This window comes from Nannospalax galili, unplaced genomic scaffold (genome assembly GCF_000622305.1).
Source record: "Nannospalax galili isolate Female #2095 unplaced genomic scaffold, S.galili_v1.0 scaffold107, whole genome shotgun sequence".
NCBI lineage: Eukaryota > Metazoa > Chordata > Mammalia > Rodentia > Spalacidae > Nannospalax > Nannospalax galili.
The window spans coordinates 2,921,605-2,935,727 of NW_008358490.1; the positions used below are offsets into that span (position 1 = coordinate 2,921,605).

Sequence of the window (14,123 nt, forward strand, 5' to 3'; positions counted from 1 at the left end):
CTCAATTTATTGAAAAAATACTGTTGAGCTGTATAGACTGAAATTCAGAAATGAAAGATAGTGTTCATTATTTAACAACTATGTGTGAGTCGTAGAAAGTGGCTAAGGAAGCTCTTTGAGACACCCTCCTGGAAAATAATCTTATACAATTTGATACACCCTTCTTTCTGAGAATCAAAACAAGTTTTGTCCTCAAATGGATAAAACACTATAGGTATATAGCCTTGCTGAATTTTCTAATTTATCTATGATTCAAATATTTTTTCAATAAATTGAGATCAAAAGTAGAAAGCTTTCAAAACTATCAATATACATGTATGTTTGTTCCTCAATTTTGACTTCTTAAATATAAATTTAATGACTAAAGTAAAAAAATTGTGAAATTTATTTTGTTTCTTTGGTTGGTTTGTCTTTTTGAGACAGGGTCTCCCTGTAGCCCCAGCGGTCCTAGAACTTGCTATGTAGACCAGGCTGGCCTCAAACTCACAAAGATCCGCCTGCCTCTGCCTCCCAAGTGCTGGGATTAAAGGCGTGCGCCACCACGCCCGGCCATTTTCTACTTTTCATATCATTTTGTTGTTGTTGTTGGTGGTGGTGGTGACCCAGGGAATTTAATTACAGGATCATGGGCATATTACCAGTGACTGCACTGCTACAGAAAATCTTTCACCCTACCCTAACAACCATGAGCTGCCTGTAGATCCTTATGAAGGGGTGGGGGCCTCATGAGCTTCTCCTTGTCTGCATGACAAGATATTGGCAGGCCTAATCTGGTACAAGTCTTGTGCAAGGAATCACATCTGCTGTGAGTTCAGGAGTGCAGAGGCCATTTCATGCCAGGAAACTATCATTCCATAATACTCTATTTTTGCTTTTTATAATCTTCCTACTCCCTCTACTGTGTATTCCCTGAACTTTGGAGGAGGCGATATCAATGTCTCATTTATGACTGAGCACCCAACAGTTACTTAATTCTCAGCACTTTGACCAGTTATGGCTCTCTGTAGTAACTACTAGCCACTGAAAAAAAGCTTATTTGACCAAAGTTGACTGCATCACTAATTTGTCATCAAAAGGTACTTGATGTCCATTTAGCAAAACAGTAACAGTAGCTTCTAAACTAGGGCCTATTAGACCTCCCTATCTGTGGGCTTTTGACTTGGTTTACAGTACTAAATGTGGAACAAGCCTCATACCTGCTCAGAAAGTGGTTGGTTATCCTTGTAACAGGCTTTCTACTATTGCACTAGTAGACACTACTCACCTGTAGGTCAGTAGTGTTAACATGGAGAGTTCAAAGCTGAATAAAAACCATTGATGTCAGTTCTCCCCCAGCAGCTTGCGTAGCACTTTCTGACACTATGAGGGCTAACCCACAGGAAAGAAGCTTCTGGCACAGTTCCAGCTTGATTTCTCTTATCACCAAAACATGTGTTGTCTTCAGCAATAGGAGCAATAGGTATTATCATCTGGTTCTGTTGGGCAATTAAAGCAGTGGCAATAGCCTGTGTTGTTTGGGGACTTAAAGGGATTTTTCAAGTTTTTTTTTATTGTTGTTTTAAAACTATTGCCCATAGGGAACAGATATTGAGACACAGATGTGTTAAATATTTTCACCTCACCTATCTAGAATTTAAACCCATGCAGTCTGACTCCATAGTCTGTTTTTCACCACTATATTGCCCTTCCTTCTCCTCTCCCATGTGCTCATATCTGTTTACATTCAGATATACTTGCATATATGTATATGTGTAGGAAGTGGAAACACATGTTTCAAGAAACGCTTTTAGTATGCTTGGTCTTACTTCTATTTCTAAATGCTTGGAAGACCCATTATATTGATACCATCATCCACTAGTGGGACACAGTCCAGTGTTTGTAAAAACACTGGTGTATAGACTTTTAACAAGAACTGAAGTTATCAGATGACTCTTAAAATGAGCATTAAATAATGAGAATAGCATCTTTGGCAAAAGAAAGATATTTTTGAAAGCAATTCTTTTTTATATAGTCTATTTAAAGTGACAGAAAGAGCAGTGATATGGCTTAGTGGGTAAAGGCTCTTGTTGCCAAGCCTAATGGCCTGTAGTCAATCTCTAGGACCTACATGATAGAAGGAGAGAACTGATTCCTGCAAATTGTCCTTTGACCCCCACATGTACATCATGACATACGCATGCTCCCTCCAACCAATAAATAATAAATGTTAAGAAAAAAATTTTAAGGTGATAGAAGATTGTCCTAGTTTGTTTCTCCATTGCTGTGACAAAACACTCTGACCACTACCAACTTGGGGAGGAAAGGGTTTATTCAGCTTACATCTCCCAGGTCGCAGTTCATCAGGGAGCCCAAGGTAGGAACTCAGGGCAGGAACCTGGAAGCAGGAGCTGGAGCACAGGCCATGGAGGAACGCTGCTTACTGGCTTGTTCTCCTGGCCTCTGCTCAGCCTGCTTTCTTATGCAACATAGACCCACCTGCCCAGGGGTGGCACCACCCACAGTGGGCTGGGCCCTCCCACATCACTCATCAAGAAGATCCCCTCAGACATGGCCACAGGCCAGTCCAATAGAGGAAATTCCCCAATTGAGGCTCCCTCAATCCAGGTGTATCAAGTTGACACTAAAGCTATCAAGCACAAAGATCAAATGTCAATTTACTGAAATAGTTAAAATTTTTTATTACATTTATTAATTGTGTATGTGGATGTGTTTGGAGGTGTGTGCCACGGTGTGTATGTGGAGGTCAGAGAACAACTTGCAGGAGTCAGTTCTCTCCTTTCACCTTGTCTACCCCAGGGGTTGAACTTCGGTACTCAGGTTTGGTAGCAAGCACCTTTGTCTGCTGAGCCATCTTGCTGGTCTTCAACTTATCAAAACCCTTCTGAGTAGAATTTAATTACTGCTATGGTGTCACAGTGTTGATTTTAGAGAATTTCCTAGAGTGGACAGTAAGCTGTTTTTTTCTTTTTTTTTAAGATTATGAGGTCTTATCGAATTTTTACTGAGTCTTTAGAAGTACAAAATTATGTTCAGTTTTTTCAGTTGAACTGTATTTACTTTTTGGGGGACAGCTTGTGCTGCAGTAACACTGAAGAGAAGCTACTTCCCTAAGAATCTTTTTAAATAGTGGTAGTTTTACTGGGACATTAATGTTTACTGCTCAGGGATTACTTACTATGTGCATTTAGCAGGCATGAAGCTATCCAGCAAAGATGCTCTTAAGGGCAGGACATTTGAAATTTAGAGTTTGAGAAGGTATTTCTTATTTGGCTCTATTTCTGTTGTATTTGGGGAATGAGGTGTAGGGGTCAATTGTCAATTTGATAATCTAGAATCCCCTGGAGGATGGACCTCTGGGTATGCCTCTTGGGGATTATCTTGCTTGTATTGATTGATGTGAGAAGACCCACCACCATGTGTAGCCCCCCTGCTTGACCAGTGCCGAAAAACTGAGATTAGACCAGAATCTCCCAGCAATCCTGCTTGGGAGCAATTTCATTGCCCTTCTGAGAGCCTTTATTGGAAGCTCAGTGTTTGAAGGCCACACAGTTTACATATAGTAAGTGCAAAACACATAAAAATTTTCCCATCATAACGGTGAGAAAGCAGCACAGCAAGCCCACGGCCATGGCGACTGGCCCAATAACAGACCTCCTTTGATGTATGCAGAAACATAAAAGGAAGGCCTACCTACTTTCCCTGGCATCTCAAGGACATCTGTCTAATCAGTCTATACCCTGAATCCTGGGAGCAGACTGCTCCCCTTCTCAAGCCTTTACTTCAACGAAGTTCAAAGAAGTCTGTTAGCGCTTAGTGAGCCAAGTGACAGGAGCCTGTTACTTGACTGTTAGTAAGCAGTACAAGGACAAGGTGGGGTGTCACTACAGCTGTGAGAGGGCCCAGTCCCCAAATGGGATCCTGTTTTGTTTAAAGGAAACTTAACAGCATTCATCCATCCACCCACCGCTCTCTGCTTCCTGGCTATGCTTACAGTGTAACCAGCTGCTTCAAGCTCCTGATGCCTCCTTAACTTCCCTGTGATGTACTATACCTTGAACTGTGAGCCAGAATAAACTTTTCTCTTATAGTCTGCTTGTGTCAGGGTATTTTATCACAGCAACAGGAAAAGTAAGACTGCAGGGAGGTGAATGGGCATGGGCAGGTAGATTAATTTTTTTTTTTAGAGCTGGGAGCTTGTGCTAGGACATGTTAAGTGTGGGAAAGCAGATCTTTCTCCAAGTTAAATAGTATGTGAGAAGGGGATGTGGCCAGACATTGTAATTACTTCTTACACAGTTGTGGCAGATTATAAGCAATAGCCATATATAGATGCTACTATGTTAAGATATTTTCCTGTCCTAAAGTGGTGGCAGCTAGGTTTCCTGAGTTCATTTTCATGAGGAAATGTAGCCAGAACTCAGGTTTAACACCAAATTTAAAAGTGATTACTTCATGACAATTCATTGCCTTTCCCAAAAGGGAAAGAGTTGGTCAGTTTTGGCTCTGTACTACAAATCTGAATTACTGAATTCCTCTATTAAAACCCAGCTTCAATTTTAAGTCAAAGTCATCAACCGAGAGGGGAATGTTTGGTAATACTCTAGCCATCTCTGGTTCTGGTATATTCCTCTTTACTTACTTGGTTATTCAGTTTTTTGAGTGGATTTAGCATTGAGCTTCTATTATGTGTCAGTTCCATGGCTACTTTGCTAATGATGCAAAATGAGCAAAATCATACCTAGTACCTGATTTTGTTAGTTCATTATGTAGTGGAAATCATATAAAATTACATTTTTGATAATTTCTGTGATAGAGGAATACATAGAGTTATGAGAGCCTAAAATAGAAAGAACTATGCTTGTCTAGGAAGTCAGAAAACGATGATATAACCAGGGTCTGCAGGAGTTAACAAAGTGTTAAGGTGGAACTATGGAGAGATAGGTATAAGCCAACTAATTAAAAAATTTGAGGTTATGTTAAGAATGCTTTGATTCGTAAGAACAATGGAGAATCAAATGTTTTGAACACAAAAGATATTTTAGTAAGTTAGATGCGAGCACACACACACACACACACACACACACACACACACACACACACGTTTATCAGGTTGAGGATGAAAGCCAGCTCAGAAGCATAGCTAGAAAGATTGCTGTATCTGGCCAAATTTAACAAGATTCTGCTAATCCAGAATGGGAAGAGAGTTGCATTTCATCAAGTGTAGCCCTTGAGTTCATAGAAACTCCTCTGACACAATAGAAACTTGTGGTTAATCAAAGAAAATAGGGATCATTGAAAAGGGATAGATTCATGCATTTCTTGGAAGGTTATTTTTTACTTAAAATGTACCCTATATATTCGTTGCTAGTATTCATATATAAACATACAGTTTTGAGAATTGGTTCATAAGTAATGGATAATTTAGCTAAAAATCATACTTGTAATGCATCATCTAAAATTAACAGTTTCAGATTCTTTGAAGTGGAGTAAAAACTAAACATATTCAAAGTAACTGAGTAGAGAGACTTTAGATTTTCAATTTTTCCCCTAGCCTTTTAGTTGTTTCACCCACACTTAATTTTTCAGCAGTTCCTTTTTAAGTGGCTTGCTTTTATCTGATCTGTTCAAAGCATTCATTTTTCTCATATTCACATTTCTTTGGTTTATGTAATATTTAATTACAGTGTATATACAGCATATATAGAAAGCATAAACCTGTAGGGCAGCAAGTATCAGTGACTGTGGGAAGCATGAGGGCAGAAGCATGTGAGTGAACTGGTCACTGGGTTCACTACCCAGGAGGCATTTACAGAAAGGGGAGTATCAGTCTTGGGAATTGACTAAGTATGGTAACAGCATTTCTGCTATTTTTTTTTTTTCTTTTTGGTCTTTTTGAGACAGGGTCTCCCTATGGCCCCAGCTGTCCTGGAACTCACTATGTAGACCAGGCTGGCCTTGATCTCAGAGATCCACCTGCCTCTGCCTCCCAAGTGCTGAGATTAAAGGCATGCACTACCATGCCCTGAAATTTCTATTTTTTAAAGCAGCAGTTTAATATGAACTAAAATAACACAACTAATAAGAGATTGTACAATGTATAGTTTTAAATAGCATTAATAAAAATTTTAGTGGCAGGAAACAGTGGTCTCAAGGTGGTTGTATCATTGGGATCCCAGTGAGAGTATCATGTCCAGGTTGAGCACCACAAGAAAGGACATAAACCAGGGTTTTTCTGAACGGTGGCTCTCAACTTTTTATGGCCTGTGATTGCTTCATCCAGAATAATGCATGTGAACAAATATACATACAACATTTTATATACATTTAATTGTATAGTTTCTTTGTTCATTGCTTTCTATAACTGTGATTTAAATACCTGAGAGAACAGTACAGGGAGCAGCTATTTGGCTCACAGTTTCAGAGGTTCTTGGCTTTGTTGATTTCCCAGTCCTTGACTTCATTGATTCTGAGCCTGTGATGAGGCAGGAAGAGACAGTGAATCAGGTATACTAACCTTCAAACTTCCAGCTAGTTCCTACCTCCTAAAGTTTGCATCACATCTAAGAATAAAGCTATCAGCTTGCCAACAAGTGTTCTCAGCACACGAGCCTATGTAGAGCATTTCATATTCAGCCTGTAATACTTTAAGAATTGATACTTTTATAGATATAAGAATATTTTAAATAAATTTATTAAAATTTAAAAGTTAAATGCTACTTGAATGTTTTTATTTACTTAATATATTTTTGTTTGTGTATGTGTGACTGTGTGTGTGCGCGCGCGCACTTGTAAAGGCCAGAAGAGAATGTTGGGTGTCCTGCTCTAGCATGCTCCACCTTATTCCCTTGAGACTAGGCTGGTGGATTACTAGTTCTTAGTAATCCTTCTGTCTCTGCCCCCACAGCATTGGGGTTACAGGCGTGCATGGCCACACCTGGGTTTTTATCTAGTGCTGGGAATTTAAACTTAGGTCATGTTTGCACAGCAAAAGCTCTTACCCACTGAGCTATTTTCCCTTTAAATTTTTTTCGGGGGGGGTCTTTTTGAGACAGGGTTTCCCTGTAGCTCCAGCTGTCCTGGAACTTACTATGTAGACCAGGCTGGCCTTGAACTCACAGAGATCCGCCTGCCTCTGCCTCCCGAGTGCTGGGATTAAAGGCATGTACCACCATACCTGGCTCCCTTTAACATTTTTAATAATTCAAATTTTACAAAGAAAATGAAAGGTTCAGTTTGTTTCAGCAAGCAATTACTGTAGCTTGGCTAAAAAAAAAACCATGAACTTGCTCGAGGTTTTGACATGGCAGCATGAATGTCTTATTTTAAAATTGTTAGTAAGTCAGGCATGGTGCTGCATGTCTTTAATCTCAGCAGAGGCAGGAGGATCTGCAGCCTGGTCTGCATAGTGAGTTCTAGGTCACCTGGAGCTACAGGGAGACCCTGTCTCAGAGACTGAAAAAAACCTGATACAAAATGATAATCATCCAAAAGCAAGGTGAGAAGAGACCTAGGGACAAAAATTTCTCAGTGGCACTCCATTTGTTTCATTTCACTCCAAAGAGTATAGAAGAGCCAGAAGATGAATAAATAAACTTGTTTCTGCTCAATATGAAGCACATTTTTTCTACCATTTAGAGTTGACCATCAATAAAGTAGACTACTTTGTAAAATTTTCTTATCTCAGAAGTAGTAACCGTAGGTCTATTCTACTGTTAAAACACCTGTGCTATGACTTCTGTTTTAGTGTCTGACTCCTTATTCACTGATGAAATCACTTATTTTAAGGGAGGCAGTTGGAGCAAGCAGTTGTAAGCTTAGGAGTTGGGCTGAATGATCTTGGGAAAGTATGATCCTGGACAAGTGACCAGTTGTTCCATATTTTAGTTTCCTTTATAAATTGAGATTATTTTCCCAACCCTCTTATGAGGCATTTATGAGTCACATTATGTGATTTAACTACCTGACAAATAGTTAATTATTAAATGCTTACATCTGGCAGTTTGTCACAGAATGGACAGTTTTGGTTACAGACCAACTTGGAGTTTTAGGAAAAGACTGATTAGGGTGATGTAGAAAGGATGTTCACATTCAAGAGACTACATGGATTCCATAGTTCCTAGGACCATAGCATTGTAGAGATTGGAATCTGGGAGAACATAAATTTGAAGTAGGTATTGTGTGTAGGTAAGGAACCTAAAAGACCAAGACTGCCTGGGTAGGACTTCATTCCTCTCTAGTCTGCATGTGGCTTCTCTTTTGGAAGATGATATGTACCTCATTAGAATATTTTCTGTCTTCCCTTCATTGCTTCTGTATAGGAGATGCTGTTCTGTTTTTATTCTTTAGGTTGATTTGTTAGATTCTGAAAAGTTACTTCCTTTTTAAAAAAAAAATTATTGAGCTTTTGTAGTTTTTAAAAACAGTTCTTAATCAAATTTAGACTCCCCCTCCCCCATCCGTGCCTCCAGTTCCCCCACTGGACCTCATGTATTCCACTATACACATTAAGTCCCATCTAGTCAAGTGTTTGTACCCAGATGACCTTCAGTGTAAATTCGTCCCCCATCTAGAGATCGTATATAAGGCATACTCTCCCTCATCCAGCATCCTTGCTTGATTCATGTCTGCCTTTCTCAGGTCTCACCCTGCAGTTATTACACACACTTAAGTACAACATGGATTTTTCTGAGCTTTTTCCATTTTTTTCAGAGTATGTTCAGCATGTTTATAGTACTGGTTTTATTATAATCCAGAAAATCAGATTCTTAACATTCATGAGGAATTTTTTTAAGTTAAAAATTTTTTTTATTCATTTACAGATAATGTGTGAACCCTGGAGTCACACTACTTGCATTTGAATCAGTGCTGCAGCTTTATCCTGGTTTGTTTTTATTGTTGTTTCCTCTTCTGAAAACTTCAGCCTCATTATCCTAGGAATGTCTTAAGTGAAAGGCAATGAGGGAGCCAGGAAGAAGCCAGAGAATCAGAACCCTCTTTGGGCCTCTTTGAGCCAGGATCCTGATGATGGAGAACCTCTGGAAGGAGTGGAGTCAAGCACGGGACTGACTCTTCTCTACTCATGTTTTGTTTAGTTTTTCTCTGCCACTTCTTGACTAAGTCTTTTGTTCAGTTCCTTAATTTTTTGAGCTCATTTCCTTATGTGTGAAATAGAATTGCTGAAATACCACTTTATTGGCTGTGGTGAGGATTAAATGAATCAGTACATGCAAGGGTAAATTTAGCTTAGAGCTTGGCATAGGTGCATCCTTCTCAAGTGTTGGCCTCTCTTCCTCAGGATTGGTTTAGTCTAGCACTGATTCATGCTATATCTTGTGTTGATACTTACCTAGTTCCTGAAGAATGGAACTAAATCTCATACAGAATATGAGAGCCCTTCCAATAAAGCTCTCCTATTCCAGTAGCTGGATTATAATAGAACTATGTGCTAAATACTAAGGAGGTATAAACAGGGTAGGGTGTGTGGTAGGTAACAGGGATCTGGATCAAAAATTAAGCCCATTTCAAAGTGGTCTAAATTAAAGCATTTAACTCCTGAAGTGAAACTGGACAAGTATAACCATTCTAAGCCACATTTGTATTTCTCAAGGGGGATGAATTTGGAGCCTGCCTCCTTCAAAGCCTTTTATAGTGTGTTTGGTTTTCTTTTGTGTTGTTGTCATCTTCCTCCATCGTGCTCCTCCTCTTCCTCCTCCTCTTTCTCTTTGCCTATTTTCCCTGCTCCCTTTTCCTCTCACCTCCTCTTCTTTTCACCCCTTGGGAAATAAATGCAGGGAAGCTGCCCCACTCTCAGGGCATACCACACACAAGATTTCCCCGCCCCCCACAGACTTTACTTATGAAAAGCATGGTGAAGTTGATCCAGTAAATCAAGAATTTACTGCTTGAAATAAAAAGGAGTGTCTGTCTAATATTTAAGTCTAAAGATCTCCTTTGTTTTATAGAATGTCAGTTACTATTGCTTTGGTTTTTAAGAATAAATGTAGAAGAATACACCAGGTGTGGTGGTGCACACCTTTAATCCCAGCACTCGGGAGGCAGAGGCAGGCGGATCTCTGTGAGTTCAAGGCCAGTCTGGTCTACATAGTGAGTTCCAGGACAGCTGGGGCTACAGGGAGACTCTGCTTCAAAAAGACAAAAAAAAAAAAAAAAAAAATGTAGACGAGTACTTCATTTATTTGCATGTATGAGACTCTTATTAAGAACAGTCTTGGAGGACTGGGGAAATGGCTCAATGGTTAAAGCACTGGGCACATAAGACTAAGGACTGAAGTTTCGATCCCCAGAACCCACATAAATGCCAGGAGGTCTTGGTGACCCACCTGTACTTTTAGCCTCCAGAAGCAGAGAGAGGAGATCCCCTAAAGTAAGCTGGCTAGCAAGACTAGCCATATCAGTGAGCCCTGGATTTGATTGAGAGACCCTGCCTCAATGACTTAAGGTAGAAGAGCTATTGAGGATGACTCCTGATATACAACCTCACCTCTGGCCTCCACCTGCAAACATACATATATGTTCATTACATATGCACAAACATGAAAATGTAAGAAGGAAAAAGAAAACTGTCTTGAAGACTGGGCATAATGTAATGGCATTTGCCTGCAATCCCATACCTTGGGAGACTGAGATAGAACGATATAAGTTCAAGTTCAAGTCCAACCTGGGCTATATACTGAGACTCTGACTCAAAAAAAAAAAAAAAAGAAAGGGAAAAAAAGGAGCAAAATTAAGCAAATATATAAATATAAATATATACCTAGAGGTTTTATCTGATGTCTAAATGTCCTACTTATTCCAAAATTGGACTGTGGTTGGCTGACCATAATAACAGTTAGTTTCTTCCAGCTAAAAATCCTGAAGAGAGAATAACGTTTAAAGAATGAAAACATAACTTCATCAACAGTAGCTAAACATGTAAATACTGAGGGCTAGACCTAGAAATATATTTGGTAAAAGGTTGAAGAAATTTATCAAAGAACTATTTGAAGTAGCACCAAGGATACGTTTCTTTTCAAAGAGTGTTTTTATGTGTGTGTTGGGCGGGTATACTAAATTTTATTTCCATAAATTGCCATTTGCTAATGTAGCAATTTAATTTTTTTTCCTTTTCAGCTTATGGAAAAGTGTTTCTAGTTCGTAAAATAAGTGGTCATGATACTGGAAAGCTGTATGCAATGAAAGTTTTGAAAAAGGCAACAATCATTCAGAAGGCTAAAACCACAGAGCATACGAAGACAGAACGACAGGTTCTAGAGCACATTAGACAGTCACCATTTTTGGTGACACTGCACTATGCTTTCCAGACAGAAACCAAACTTCATCTCATCTTAGGTAAGTGTCCACTGTTTATGAAAACATTTTTCTTTAGGTCTTGAGTTGTAACTCCTGTGGTGGCAGCAGAGTTAGATACATTGTTTTGCCTCTCATTCTTCTTTTTGTGGTGGCATTTCCTTTAGCATCTTGTGCTGCTCTGGATTTGAGATTCAGCAGTGTGAAGAAATTGTACACCTCTGTTCCACACTCCTTGATTACTCTTAAGAAAAGGTATATCATTAGGAGTATTCTCCCTGAATGATGTGCGGTCATGCAATGTGAGGAACTTGATGGCTAAGTGGGTCGTGATTGATTTGTGCTTTAGGAATTCTAAGGAATGTACAGATTTGGGCTGACAGGGGACAGTTATGGAAACCGGGAATGGGGAAACATAATTTTATTCCTAGAAACACTGTATTTCTTAGTGGAAAACCTGTGTATAAAGGGAGTAGCCAGTAGTCATTGAACCCTCTCATGACTCCCATTTCCCATAGGCACTTTATGAATTCATTCCTTTCTCAATTGGATTGTTATTTATGATTGTTGGGAAGAAAAAAAAACCCTCAGTATACATTGCCAGATTGCTTTGCAGAAAAATGGTACCATTTTCTGGTCCTGTTAGAAGTAAATGACAATGCTTTGAGTATTGCACTTTGCCATGGTTGAGTATTTCATGTTACCATTTTGATCCATGCTTGTTTAATTTGCAAGTATGTGGATTAATCTCCCCTCATTCCCTAGAATTGTGTGAGGATTAGATAACCTAGAATTTCATGTGGTGCTGTGGAAGCTTTATTAATTTCATAAGTGTCTTCAGCATGTCTACCATTATGCTAGGAGTTATCCATGATCTCACTGAGCCTCACAGAACTGCAAGATTCCCTGTTCACCTGTGTTGACATGCTAGAAGCTGCATGTACTCAAGTTATATGTCTTGTATAGACTTGAAAAATAACATTGGGACTCAGGTCTGACTCATTGTAAAGTTTGTTTTCTGTATTTGATGATTAATAGTGATACAGCTTTAAAATATTAATCTGGAAATTTTATTAAATTCTCTTAATTTGTCTAAATTTGCATATTTTTCTTCCATGAAGTTATACTTCAGGCTAATTGCACAATGTTTACCATCAAATAAGATTCTAAATCTTATATGTAAAAGGCACAGTCTCTCCTGTCCTGTCAAAATCCCTGTAAGTAGTGTCATCTTCCTATTGTTCCAGTGAATCAGTATCATTCGCCCTTCATTCTACTTTCTGTGTATGTCTACTGTGTTAAGTATTTCTAATGTGAAATTCTTCGGTGTCTTTACCTGCATGATCGATAAGAATATTACAGGGGACAGAGCATTGTAATACATTGGGTTCAAACATTTATAACTGCAGGGCTAATGTACAAATGAGGCGCTGCTTGAATCTGGGCTGAAGGGCAGGCACAAAGCCTGAGTTAATTTCTAATCTTCGCACTACAAGAATTTTCAAGGAAGCCTTGGAAAGTCCTGAGCACTGTCTGAAAAGTGACTATCTTGTTCAAGCCTTTCCCTTTACCTAAAACATATAAAATTAAATCATGTTAAGGTCACATGAGCCAGAAGCTGTAAGAACCCAGGCTCCTCCATTCTGCATTGTCACACTGTAGCCTGACTTCTGCTTTTTACAATCACTGTCTCTCTCCCTCTCCTTTCTCTCTACTCTTTTTTTCTTTTTGTTTATGTTTTTACTCTTTATTACGAGTACTTTATATTTTTAAGTCATGTTTCAAATTTAAAAGTAGGTAAGTATTTGATTAAATTCAACAGCCCTTAATCACGTTGTTTGTTAATTGCTTTTTCTCTGTTATCGTTATACTTGAGCAGTGGCCCATAAAGAAATACAAATAAAATAAGGAAACCCCGTTTCTTGTACCAGCCCAAGAGTAGAGTGTGGGCAGGGCAACATTTTCATTCTATAGTAAGGGTTAGTTCATTAGAAAGCATGCCGCACTGTCCACAGAGATTTACTTAACACAGTTGCTCTGTTCATAATGATAGTCATTTTTCACTTGACTTTAAAAGTTTACTTTCTAGAAGTTTAAAACAAGACTTTATTGTAAATCATTACTGTGTTCTGTTATTGTTTGTAGTGTTCTAATGCATACTAGGTGATTTTCCATATTTGGTGCTAATACACTTAGTCCCTGTACTGATCTGTAAGCACTGCCCTAGCTTGGGCTTGTTGGTTTATACACAGAACTTTATTTTCTCACAGTTCTGGAAGTCTAGGATTCAGGTATTGATTTCCTTGAAGCTTATATAGATGGTGTCCCTTTTCTTGCCTCTTCACATGGTCATTACTCTGTGTGTGCCCCTCATGTCTCTTTTTGTATGCCAATCCTGTTCCTGGAGGAGCATTGCCCTAATGGTCTCATTTTAATTCTAAATATACTCACATTCTAAGTTACTGGGGGTTAGGGCTTCGATATATGAATTTTGGAGATCCTCAATTCAGCCCATGTAAAGTCCCTAATAGTTTATTGATTTTATTAATAACTGGCTATCTCTAGTATTTCTATGGGGTTATAGCAAGAATTTGCATGTCTAATTCTTCAAGGACCCAGTCATTATGTGTAATGACTGAAGAAACACCATAGACGAGAGAGAGAGGAGAGAGAGAGAGAGAGAGAGAGAGAGAGAGAGAGAGAGAGAGAGAGAGAGAATACAAAACCCACATTTTTATTATAGAGAATTTAATATAACTACAGAGAGTTCCTGTATAAAGAATATATATCTCCACATTTTTACGTTTTGGTTTATT

At 38.8% G+C, this 14,123-nt stretch overlaps 1 protein-coding gene across 2 annotated transcripts in view; it reads left to right on the forward strand.

The window, feature by feature from the left end:
* Rps6ka5 (ribosomal protein S6 kinase A5) overlaps positions 1-14,123 on the forward strand; it is a 217,371-nt gene that overhangs the window by 86,908 nt on the left and 116,340 nt on the right. For both annotated transcript variants that reach the window (XM_008821741.3, XM_029557966.1), the window contains one exon: positions 11,131-11,349. In XM_008821741.3, the coding sequence (XP_008819963.1) occupies positions 11,131-11,349 (219 nt within the window). The remainder of the gene's footprint in view (positions 1-11,130; positions 11,350-14,123) is intronic.